General features: G+C 39.8%; 1 protein-coding gene across 2 annotated transcripts; it reads right to left on the bottom strand.

Moving 5' to 3' along the window:
* Nucleotides 1-753: 753 nt before the first annotated feature.
* On the bottom strand, nt 754-11,036 carry syf2 (SYF2 homolog, RNA splicing factor (S. cerevisiae)). Of its 2 annotated transcripts, none has more exons than XM_045714191.1 (7): nt 10,968-11,006; nt 10,495-10,590; nt 10,204-10,329; nt 8,106-8,223; nt 5,430-5,520; nt 3,260-3,358; nt 754-2,332 (listed from the first exon to the last, which is right to left on the bottom strand). In XM_045714191.1, the coding sequence occupies exons 1-7, from the start codon at nt 10,989-10,991 to the stop codon at nt 2,167-2,169; spliced, it is 720 nt and encodes a 239-aa protein (XP_045570147.1). In that variant the 5' UTR covers nt 10,992-11,006; the 3' UTR covers nt 754-2,166.
* Between the last annotated feature and the right edge of the window lie 2,513 nt (nt 11,037-13,549).

The raw sequence follows: 13,549 nt of genomic DNA, 5'->3' as shown, positions 1-13,549 counted from the left end.
TGAGAACCAAACCAGGTCCCAACAACTCTGCACAGTAGAATCAAATGCCAAAGAAGTGATTGCCCTAGTCAAATAACACAAAAGGATTCCAATAAATATAAAAATCCAATAGGAAATCGTCTGATTTTGGAACCTATCCTAGACTTTATATCCTGTAGGATTTTATCCAATAGGAGCACAATATCACTGGTTCCAAAATTTGATAGGATTTTTGTATTGGATTCCTATACGATGCTATAAGATAAAATCCTATAGGATTGCAGTCCAATAGGACTGGTTCCAAAATGTTATGCTATAACAAATACTATAACAATACAGCGACTCAAAAACCGCATACAAATAGTTAAAAATCCAGCGAGCGAGTCATCTGACAGGCAAAATGTGCCTAACAGTAACTGTTACTATAATTTCTTAGCTAGCATAAAAACGAGTGGATAAAATGCTGCAGTTACGAAAATGTGACTAAAACATTTCAAACTTCGTCAGGAAACAAATACTGTACTCACAGTGAAGGATAAAATAGTTAGAATAATAATGTTAGAAAACCGGAGATTCCCTGCACAGCCACAGTTGGCGAGCTAAACTTGGGTGTTAGGATAATTAACGCTGCAAGCTCACGTTAGTTGTGACGTCAGTCACTCTTAAAAGGACAGGCTTTCTTACAGGTGAATAAATCAGAAATGACAGTCACCAGTCACTCTTAAAAGGACAGGCTTTCTTACAGGTGAATAAAACAGAAATGACAGTCACCAGTCACTCTTAAAAGGACAGGCTTTCTTACAGGTGAATAAAACAGAAATGACAGTCACCAGTCACTCTTAAAAGGACAGGCTTTCTTACAGGTGAATAAAACAGAAATGACAGTCACCAGTCACTCTTAAAAGGACAGGCTTTCTTACAGGTGAATAAAACAGAAATGACAGTCACCAGTCACTCTTAAAAGGACAGGCTTTCTTACAGGTGAATAAATCAGAAATGACAGTCACCAGTCACTCTTAAAAGGACAGGCTTTCTTACAGGTGAATAAAACAGAAATGACAGAACTGATCGATGGAAATGTAGTAATTAATGCTGTTGTATTGTACTGGAACCAATGACAAATTATTACTTAATGGGTTCATTTGAGAAAAAAAAGCTATAATAGCATTCTGATTGGGGTGACAAAATCCTAGAAGACTTATCAAAAATCTATAGGATTCAATCAAAATACTTTTGATTCCCAATAGGAAATAATTAGTCAAATACAATTCCAATAGGATTCTGATACAGGTGACACAAAATCCTACAGGATTTTTTGACCAGGGTATAAAGCCCCCACACTCCGTCCTCATCTACCAAGAAATCATAAACAACTTGTAAATATTTTCTGGCACGCTAGCCTTTGAAACACCTCTTCCCCATCTTATTACCAGAACACATTCATTAAGTCTGACGAAACATTACACAGATGTCTGATTCAAATGACAAAGGATGAGGATCAAATTCTATTCGTGTTTATAGGACCCCCACATCATATTTTTGAATAACCCATAGTGTGCATTAATACAGAAGAGAGAAACTGAATATAGCATGTGAATCTGTTGACAGTCTTTGATCTCATTTTAGGTCACAAGCCTCTCCTAGCTCATATTCTGCTTGGGGGCTTAACAGAGATGAGTGATAACGCTGAAATTGTTTAATTTGTTTATCCCCTCGTGCACCTACACTAGCACATTCTTCTGCTGGCATAACTAATAAACACAGTGTAGCCTTAAGGTGAATGATAGCGTTTCATTCTCACGGCAAGCCACCCCCCCCCCCAACCCATACTGCAAGCAGCAATCTGAGGGTAAGACTTACAAATCAGCTATATTACAAAAACGTCCGTTTTTTTAACACGTGTTCATACACACGATAAACATTGACAGAAAGGCAGAAATAGCATTAGAAGATTATTCAGGTTGTACTCTAGCCATTCCATGATTCACAGTGTTATAGTAACAATACAGTAAAATATGTTATAAAATGCCTCTAAAGAAATGTCAGCGTCAAAATACAAACTTAGATCTCAGATACGTATGCATTGTGACCAACTGAAATGGGTCCTGTAACCACAGTAACTAATTATGGCCTTCAGTTACAACAAAGCAGTGGAAATGGTAGCGCCCATTAGATTGACCAGTCCAGTTAGACTGCTGTGCCTCTCTCCAGATTCTGCTTGATCTCGGCTGTGTATTTGCCATAGAACCGCTCTGCCTTCTTGTTGAACTTGGCGTTCCTCTCATTGATGTAGTCAATGTCTGCGTCATCGTTATAGGCCCTGCGCCGGCTGTATTTGGCCCGCTTCTCAATCCTGTGAAGAACAGCAAAGGATCCGTGTCAAGAAAGCAAAAAGGACACAACTTACAAACCAAAAGAATGACAATCATAGTATAAAAAAACTCATTCAGTCACTGAAAATCTGACCTCTCCAGAACGACTCAATCACACACAGGCAACAATCCCTAAACGAAGACAGTCTACAAGTTCATAATTATGCCAAAGCACCAATGGAAAACCTTACTCTTCTACTCGAACACACAGGCTGGCACACACAGTCACTTTTCTAACTCACAGCCTTAACTTAGTGTCTTCAAAGCAGAGATGTGCGTCATGCTCTGGCAGCTCCTTCCCTGTCTAATCTCTCACAGGAGCATCACTAACACAAGGCCTCCCAAAAATAGTTTAGCACTGAGAGGAGAGAAAAGATAAAGGCAAATGTAACCAAGGGACGCTACGGAAGGGAATAAGCTGGTCAGGTGTGAGGGACTTCAGGACTTGACCTTAGCTGGTATGGAAGGTCTAACGTCCAGCTCGACTGCTCTATTCCATGGCCATTCTTTTGAACGGCACGCCATGCATTACTTTATTGGGGAAAATCTGTTCTGGCCAATTTAACACCAAATCATGCAGATGCAACAGAAACTAGGGTAATCTAAGGGGTGAGAATCAGAGATGAGGGCTCATTAACTAGGCCACATATTCTTTCTAAGTTTTCCAGCACCTCCCCAGCAGGAGATACCATAAAAGAGCCTTATCAGCCAGTCCCATCAGGCTCCCAACACTGGGGTTCATTCAGTAGGCATCAGATATGCCCTGGTTTCATGCACGCACATGTCTGCCTCTCCCATTCACAGAGGGTTCTCACTCTTTCCACAATTGGACCTTGTTTTGGACTCCAGTGCATTAAATGGGAGGTCAGAGGAGGATAGGATCTCGCTCTCGTCTCTGTTACACTTACTGTTTCTCCACATCCTCCACCATGCGGTCGATGCCCTCCTTGGATGGGACGTGGGTCCCATGGATCAGGCTGTTGGATGTGGGGTGGAAGTCCTCGCCACTGTGAGACAGAACAGGAGAGTCGGTTAACACAATATCAATTTTAATGATTCTCCTCAACACCAACCATCTCTTCAAGCTGAATATGTGACCCATCTCTATGACTGGAAACATTATGCTGTAGTGTAGTGCACCCTTCACAGCTCCACATGTGGCAGCAATTAAGGCGGAAAACCTGTGGGTTCTGAACTCATCTTCGGCTGATCAAGAAAACCCACCATAACTACAACCATACCGTTCCTCTCTGAGCGTATGCCTCACATTGACACTTAAGACATTCAATTATTTTGTGACAATGTCAAAACTAACCATGGGGCAGGAGTGGGGCACACTGCCTGACATTTAATTGAATCCTTTGTGCACATGATCAGTGAAAACTGTGTGATAGTATCGTCAATTATCCATTTTACGCAATTAACCTGTTAGGGCTAGGGGGCAGTATTGACACGGCTGGATAAAAAACGTACCCGATTTAATTCCGGTTACTACTCCTGCCCAGTAACTAGAATATGCATATAATTATTGGCTTTGGATAGAAAACACTCCAAAGTTTCTAAAACTGTTTGAATGGTGTCTGTGAGTATAACAGAACTCAAATGGCAGGTCAAAACCTGAGAAGATTCTGTACAGGAAGTACCCTGTCTGACCATTTCTTGGCCTTCTTTGCCATCTCTATCCATTACAAAGGATCTCTGCTGTTACGTGACACTTCCTACGGCTCACATGGGCTCTCAGAAGGCGGCAAAAAGCTGAATCGTGGCTTTGCAGGCTCTGGCTGAAAAAAAGTAGCGCATTTGGGTAGTGGCTGGTTACAGTACTGTGAGACTCAGGCGCGTGCCCGCGTCGACCGAATGCTTTGTTTTCTTTCCTCTGTTTACCTAAACGGAGATTCCCGGTCAGAATATTATCGCTTTTTTTATGAGAAAAATGGCATAAAAATGGATTTTAAACAGCGGTTGACATGCTTCGAAGTACGGTAATGGAATATTTAGATTTTTTTTGTCACGAATTGCGCCATGCTCGTGACCCTGATTTACCATTTCAGATAGTGTCTGGAACGCACGAACAAAACGCCGCTATTTGGATATAACGATGGATTATTTTGGACCAAACCAACATTTGTTATTGAAGTAGCAGTCCTGGGAGTGCATTCTGACGAAGACAACAAAGGTAATCAAACTTTTGTAATAGTAAATCTGACTTTGGTCAGGGCTAAACTTTGAGGGTGTCTAAATAGCTAGCCGTGATGGCTGGGCTATCTACTGAGAATATTGCAAAATGTGCTTTCACCGAAAAGCTATTTTAAAATCGGACACCTCGATTGCACAAAGGAGTTCTGTATCTATAATTCTTAAAATAATTGTTATGTTTTTTGTGAACGTTTATCGTGAGTAATTTAGTAAATTGTTAGTAAATTCCCCGGAAGTTTGCGGGGGGTATGCTAGTTCTGAACGTCACATGCTAATGTAAAAAGCTGTTTTTTGATATAAATATGAACTTGATTGAACAAAACATGCATGTATTGTATAACATAATGTCCTAGGTGTGTCATCTGATGAAGATCAAAAGTTAGTGCTGCATTTAGCTGTCTTCTGGGTTTTTGTGACATTATATGCTAGCTTGAAAAATGGGTGTCTGATTATTTCTGGCTGGGTACTCTGCTGACATAATCTAATGTTTTGCTTTCGTTGTAAAGCCTTTTTGAAATCGGACAGTGTGGTTAGATTAACGAGAGTCTTGTCTTTAAAATGCTGTAAAATAGTCATATGTTTGAGAAATTGAAGTAATAGCATTTCTAAGGTATGTGAAAATCGCGCCACGGGATTCAACTGGCTGTTGCGTAGGTGGGACAAATTCGTCCCGCCTAGCCCAGAGAGGTTAAAACATTTCATAGTACCCGTTTTATGGGGGAAACAGTCTTTGAAACATGTGCCTTTTCAAAACCAATATATAGGACTTGTGCTTGAGGACATTGGGAAGCAACCCTGCACGGTCGACTCATTGGAGACAATATCAAAGACACTCAGTAATGGAAAATGAGAGAGGAGTTTTATAAGGGGGCTCCGGCTCACCACTGCTCTCGCTGCCTCTCGTAGCCGTCCATGTCTGGTTTGATCTGTTTGGTGAGGCGCTGGTACTGTCGCAGCTGGGCCTCCGCGTAACCTGCGGGCCAATGGCAGCAAACAAGAGAGGTTATAATTACCGGAACAAACGACAAGCAGGCGCAAAGCTCTGTGACAAAACCTGCGTCTGGTTAGGGGAGATGAGGAGGCCGCTTTCAAGCCCCTCTGGTGATAATTTTCTCCCCAGAGGTTTAATTCAGAGACGTTTTGATGCAACAGATGGCAGCCATATTTGGGGAACGCAATGATCCCTTTTGGCAGATTAAATTGGAGGCAGTTAAAAATGATTTATCCCGAGGGGTCTTTACACGCACCCAGAATTCCGTTACAGAATACCTTGGTACAGGGCTGCCCTGTTGTGGAATGACAGTACCACCTACAGTAGTCGTCTTCCACAATGTAACTTCTGCTGTAGAAGTCGACCGATTAATCAGAATGGCCGATTTCAAGTTTTCATAACAATCGGTATTTTTGGACACCGATTTGCAGATTTTTTTTGTTTTACACCTTTATTTAACTGGGAAAGTCAGTTAAGAACACATTCTTATTTTCAATGACGCCTAGGAACGGTGGGTTAACTGCCTTGTTCAGGGGCTGAACGACAGATCTTTTACCTTGTCAGCTCGGGGATTCGTTTTTGCAACCTTCCGGTTACTAGTCCAACGCTCTAACCACCTGCCTTACATTGCACTCCATGAGGAGCCTGCGTGGCAGGCTGACCACCTGTTACGCGAGGGCAGCAAGAAGCCAAGGTAAGTTGCTAGCTAGCATTAAATTTATCTTATTAAAAACAATCAATCTTAACATAATCACTAGTTAACTACACATGGTTGATGATATTACTAGTTTATCTAGCGTGTCCTGCGTTGCATATAATCGATGCGATGCCTGTTCATTTCTCATTGAATCACAGCCTACTTCGACAAACGGGTGATGATTTAACAAGCGCATTTGCGAAAAAAAGCACTGTCGTTGCACCAATGTACCTAACCATAAACATCAATGCCTTTCTTTAAAATCAATACACAAGTATATATTTTTAAACCTGCATATTTAGTTAATATTGCCTGCTAACATGAAATTCTTGTAACTAGGGAAATTGTCACTTCTCTTGCGTTCCGTGCAAGCAGTCAGGGTATATGCAGAGGTTTGGGCCGCCTGGCTCATTGCGAACTGTGCGAAGTCCATTTCTTCCTAACAAAGGCCGTAATTAATTTGCCAGAATTGTACATAATTCTGACATAACATTGAAAGTTGTAAAATGTAACAGCAATATTTAGACTTAGGGATGCCATCCATTAGATAAAATACGGAGCGGTTCCGTATTTCACTGAAAGAATAAACGTTTTGTTTTCTAAATGATAGTTTCCGGATTCTACCATTTTAATGAACAAAGGCTCGTATTTCTGTGTGTTATTATGTTATAATTAAGTCTATGATTTGATAGAGCAGTCTGACTGAGCGATGGTAGGCACCAGCAGGCTCGTAAGCATTAATTCAAACAGCACTTTCGTGCGTTTGCCAGCAGCTCTTCGCAATGCTTCAAGCATTGCGCTGTTTATGACTTCAAGCCTATCAACTCCCGAGATTAGGCTGGTGTAACCGATATGAAATGGCTAGCTAGTTAGCGGGGTGCGCGCTAATAGCGTTTCAAACATCACTCGCTCTGAGACTTGGAGTAGTTGTTCCCCTTGCTCTGCATGGGTAACGCTGCTTCGAGGGTGGCTGTTGTCGATGTGTTCCTGGTTCGAACCCAGGTAGGAGCGAGGAGAGGGACGGAAGCTATACTGTTACACTGGCAATACTAAAGTGCCTATAAGAACATCCAATAGTCAAAGGTATATGGAATACAAATCGTAGAGAGAAATAGTCCTATAATTCCTATAATAACTACAACCTAAAACTTCTTACCTGGGAATATTGAAGACTCATGTTAAAAGGAACCACCAGCTTTCATATGTTCTCATGTTCTGAGCAAGAAACTTAAACGTTAGCTTTCTTACATGGCACATATTGTACTTTTGGAGAAGAAAGTAACACTTTGTTTTTGCATTATTTAAACCAAATTGAACATGTTTCATTATTTATTTGAGGCTAAATTGATTTTATTAATGTATTATATTAAGTTAAAATAAGTGTTCATTCAGTTTTGTTGTAATTGTCATTATTACAAATAGATAAATAAAAATAAAACAAATCGGTATCGGCTTTTTTGGTCCTCCAATAATCGGTGTTGAAAAATCATAATCGGTCGACCTCTATTCTGCTGCATTACTGACTGGCCCTTGTGGAGTTGGTGACTTCAAAAACAACCAGGCTCTACAGCACATTATTGAAGAGTCACACTTTCCACTTGTATCTCCAGGCATATCTTATTTTAGATGATAGCATAAAAACAAAAATGGATTGAGGATGTACAGCATGACATACTGGTAGATGCTCTCCAAGCACATGATTGAATGGCCCTCAGCTAAAGAGGCAGACCTTAGCTCTTCCTGACCATGTGGCCTTACCAGTTATAGCTTATAAATAGAAAGCATAGTTTTTCTTGTTCAGAAAAACTGACCAGCTGAGGCATAGCTGTCCAGTTCGCTCAACAACAAAAAAAAGAGTAATCTCTCTCACCTGAGAATCCTGGGTCAGGGTTCTTCTTCTTCTTCTTTCTCTCCCACCGCTCAGCATCCTCAGCACTGATCTCTAGCAGTTTCACCCGGTCATAGTCCTCCCCTTTGGCCGCACACTCCTGAAATCCCACAGACACACACCAAGTCACTAAACAGCAACAGTGTGCATACAATTACTAGATAACGTTACTTATTAGAGGTCGACCATTTAAATCGGCTTGGCCAATTAATCGGGGCCGATTTCAAGTTTTCATAACAATCGGTAATCAGCCTTTTTGGACGTAATTATGGCTGATTACATTGCAATCCACGAGGAGACTGCGTGGCAGGCTGACCACCTGTTACGCGAGTGCAGCATCAAAAGGACCTTGTGGCTGCAAGGAGCAAAGGTAAGTTGCTAGCTAGCATTAAACTTACCTTATATAAAAAAAAAAAAAAATCATTCTTCACATAATCACTAGTTAACTACACATGGTTGATGATATTACTAGGTTAACTAGCTTGTTCTGCGTTGCATATAATCAATGCGGTGCCTGTTATTTATCATTGAATCACAGCCTACTTAAATCATCACCCGTTTGGCGAAGTTGAACAAAAGTGCATTCACGAAAAAAAGCACAAGCGTTGCACAAATGTCCCTAACCATCAACGCCTTTCTTAAAATCAATACACAATTATATATTTTTATAAACCTACGTATTTAGTTAAAAGAAATGCATGTTAGCAGGCAATATTAACTATAGGAATTGTGTCACTTCTCTTGTGTTCAGTGCAAGCAGAGTCAGGGTATATGCAGCAGTTTGGGCTGCCTGGCTTGTTGCAAACTGTGTGAGGACCATTTCTTCCTAACAAAGACCGTAATTCATTTGTCAGATTTTGACATAGTTATGACATAACATTGAAGGTTGTGCAATGTAACAGCAATATTTAGACTTAGTGTTGCCATCCATTCGATAAAATACTTAACAGTTCCTTATTTCACTGAAAGAATAAATGTTTTGTTTTCGAAATTATAGTTTCCGGATTTGACCATATTAATGACCAAAGGCTCGTATTTCTGTGTGTTTATTATAATTAAGTATAGGATGATATTTGATAGAGCAGTCTGACTGAGCGGTGGTAGGCAGCAGCAGCCTCGTAAGCATTCATTCAAACAGCACTTTCCTGCGTTTGCCAGCAGCTTTGAGCAATGCTTGAAGCACAGCGCTGTTTATGACTTCAAGCCTATCAACTCCTGAGATTAGGCTGGCAATACTATAATGCCTATTAGAACATCCAATAGTCAAAGGTATATGAGATACAAATGGTATAGAGAGAAATAGTCCTATAATTCCTATAATAACTACAACCTAAAACTTCTTAACTGGGAATATTGAAGACTCATGTTAAAAGGAACCACCAGCTTTCATATGTTCTCATGTTCTTAGCAAGGAACTTAAACGTTAGCTTTTTTACATGGCACATATTGCACTTTTACTTTCTTCTCCAACACTGTGTTTTGCATTATTTAAACCAAATTGAACATGTTTCATTATTTATTTGAGACTAAATTGATTTTATTTATGCATTATATGAAGTAAAAAAAAAGTGTTTATTGTTCATTCAGTATTGTTGGAATTGTCATTATTACAAATATATAAAACAAAAAATATCTATATTTTTTTTATAAAAATAAAACAATTGGCCGATTAATCGGTATTGGCTTTTTTTGGTCCTCCAATAATCGGTATCAGCGTTGAAAAATCATAATTGGTCGACCTCTATTACTTATCTATTATCCTAAGGTACACAACTTGCAGTTGACTTCTGACATCCTGCTCTCTGTCATCAGCCAACAAAAAAACATTGTCCTACACATGTGACGGTTCATCCAGAAAGCAGTGCCTCTGTGATAATAATAATGTTCAACATAGCTGTGGACATCTGTAGCTCAGTTGGTAGAGCACTGCCTTAAAAATGCCAGGATAGTGGGTTTGATTGCCAGGACCACCCATACGTAAAATGTATTCAAGCATGACTAAGTTGCTTTGGATAAAAGCATCTGCTAAATGGCATATATAATTAATAGATTATAATTAAGTCAGTTGATGAACATGTACCTTTTTCTTTTCATCAGTCATTAGTTCCCACTCCAGACGGGCTTTCTTTGCCTCCCAATTAGTTGGTAGCTTCAGTCTTTTGTCCTCCTCCACAACCTCCTTGTGATTGAGCTTGCGCGCTTCATTCTGCAATGGTTACCACAAAATACATAAATTCCAGAACGTGAATACAAAGAATACAGATCCAAGATATACCATGTAAACTCAAGCTACTTCCAAACTCAAATGAGGAAATGCTTCATATGACGTTACTAAAATGTGTCTGAAATGGGATAACTTTTGAACACAGACCCTTCTGAAATGCAGTTCACGGAATTTTCGTAGTCTCTCCTCTCTTTTCTGAGATGAAGCACTCTCGGTCTGTTCATCACTGACCGACGCAGATACCTATGGAAAATATCATAAACATTAGCTAGCTTTTTAGCTAACGTTAATTAGCTAGCTTGCATAAAGTACTAACTCGAATGTCGGATCCGTGCTGTACCTTACAGTGGCAAGACAAAGCAAGGTAACGTTTTCTACGTATCATGCTAATCCACTACAAACATCAAAAACTAAAAGCAAATTGAAAACATATAAAGTTAACTAGCTAAGAGTTCGAAAGAGAATGGTCTGAAATGCTAGCAAATTTGCTAACGTTAGCTTGCTAATGCTATTAGCGCTGGCCATTAGACTGTAAACAAAGACAGGAGTACTCCATTGGGTACACTAACACATTTCAAATGCCATATTTATTTATCTTCATCACAAATAATGAAAAACACCTTTTCATTATTGAAGGATATCATTCGTCAAAACACCAACCTCAAAACAAGACGCCATCGTTGAGCTGGCAGGCAGGAAGTTTTCACTCTGAATGTCGGATGTTACGCAATGAACGGAACTGCACGTCGTCATATACATTTTCAATCAAATATTTAATATTATTTGTATATTATTTAGATAAAAAAAAATACATAAAACCTATCATAATTAGTCATAAGGGTAAATCCAATAATGGGCTACTGTCCTGTCATGGTGTCAATACGATATTCAGTAGCCTAATACATTGATAGGTGGATAAAAAAATCACCTTGTTTTCACTCCACACATGTGTATAACTCATTCATTATCTCCAGTAAGATACTACCACTGACCTGAGAACATATACAGTATCAGTCAAACGTTTGGAAACACCTACTCATTCAAGGCTTTTTCTTTATTTTTTCCTATTATCTACATTGTAGAATAATAGTGAGGACATCAAAACTATTAAATAACACATATTGAATCATGTAGTAACCAAAAAAATGTTAAACAAATCAAAATATATATTTATATTTTAGATTCTTCAAAATAGCCAACCTTTGCCATGATGACAGCTTTGCACACTCTTGGCGTTCTCTCAACCAGCTTCATGAGGTAGTCACCAGGAAAGCATTTCAATTAACAGGTGTGCCTTGTTAAAAGTTAATTTGTGGAATTTCTTTCCTTCTTAATGCGTTTAAGCAAATCATTTGTGTTGTGACAAGGTAGGGGTGGTATACAGAAGATAGCCCTATTTGGTGAAAGACCGAGTCCATATTATGGCAAGAACAGCTCAAATAAGCAAAGTGAAACAACAGTCCATCATTACTTTAAGACATGAAGGTCAGTTTCTTCAAGTGCAGTCGCTAAAACCATCAAGCGCTATGACGAAATTGGCTCTCATGAGGACCGCCACAGGAAAGGAAGACCCAGAGTTACCTCTGCTGCAGAGGATACGTTTATTAGAGTGACCAGCCTCAGAAAATGCAGCCCAAATAAATGCTTCAAAGTTCAAGTAACAGACATCAACTGTTCAACTGTTCAGAGGAGACTGTGTGAATCAGGCCTTCATGGTCAAATTGCTACAAAGAAGCCACTACTAAAGGACACCAATAAGAAGAAGAAACTTGCTTCAGCCAAGAAACATGAGCAGTGGACATTAGACTGGTGGAAATCTGTCCTTTGGTCTGATGAGTCCAAATTTGAGATTTTTGGTTCCAACCACCGTTTCTTTTTGAGTCGCAGAGTAGGTGAACAGATGATCTCCGCATGTGTGGTTCCCACCGTGAAGCATGGAAGAGATGTGATGGTGTGGGGGTGCTTTGCTGGAGAAAACTGTCAGTGATTTATTTGAATTCAAGGTACACTTAACCAGCATGGCTACCACAGCATTCTGCAGCGATACGCCATCCCATCTGGTTTGCACTTAGTGGGACTGTCATTTGTTTTTCAACAAGACAATGACCCAACATACCTCCAGAGAGTGTAAGGGCTATATGACCAAGAGGGAGAGGGATGGAGTGCTGCATCAGATGACCTGGCCTCCACAATCACCTGACTTCAACCCATTTGAGATGGTTTGGGATGAGTTGGACTGCAGAGTGAAGGAAAAGCAGCCAACAAGTGGGCCCCTGCATGACGCAGCGGTCTAAGACACTGCAACTCAATGCAAGAAGCATCACTGCAGTCCCTGGTTTGAATCCAAGCTGCATCACATCCAGCCGTGATTGGGAGTCGCATAGGGCGGCGCACAATTGGCCCAGTTTCGCCCGGGTTTGGCTGGGGTAGGCCATCATTGTAAATAAGAATTTGTTCTTAACTGACTTTCCTAGTTAAATAAAAAAATACACATTTTCATATGTGGGAACTCCTTCAAGACTTTTGGAAAAGCATTCCAATTGAAGCTGGTTGAGAGAATGCCAAGAGTGTGCCAAGCTATCATCAAGGCAAAGGGTGGCTACTTTAAAGAATCTAAAATATATTTTGATTTGTTTAACACTTTTTTGGTTACTACATAGTTATTTCATAGTTTTGATGTCTTCACTATTATTCTACAAAGTAAAAAATAGTAAAAAATAAAGAAAAACCTTTGAATGAGTAGGTGTGTCCAAACTTTTGACTGGTACTGTATATTTTTTCAAAGTTCTGTAAGAATTGAGGATCAAGTAACAATGTCACTTATTGGATATGTCAGGGCATCCAGGCATTAGTTACACAAACAATAAAAAAGGTTAAATTATGAACAGATAGAGAGAGCTATCTGAGTATTCACCGTAGCTATTGTGTCACTGTGTGAGAGCCAGGTCTATTATCGTGACGCCATGACAAAAGTCACTGCTTTGCATCTTGAATTTCATAATAATGTCTTTGTGTTGAAATTATAACCAGACTTTTACTTTTTTTCTCCTAATGTTTAATCAAACAATGGTGTGATAACAGATATGACTGGAAATAATAGAAAGCATGAAAGGTCAAGCGTAAAGTCAGACATCAGTTTTCCACACTGACAGAGACCAGAGACCATGACAGTGACTGTTGATTTGTTTGAAGTCTCAGTTAT

This window comes from Salmo salar, chromosome ssa01 (genome assembly GCF_905237065.1).
Source record: "Salmo salar chromosome ssa01, Ssal_v3.1, whole genome shotgun sequence".
NCBI lineage: Eukaryota > Metazoa > Chordata > Actinopteri > Salmoniformes > Salmonidae > Salmo > Salmo salar.
This window is presented reverse-complemented; position numbering and strand designations above follow the sequence as displayed.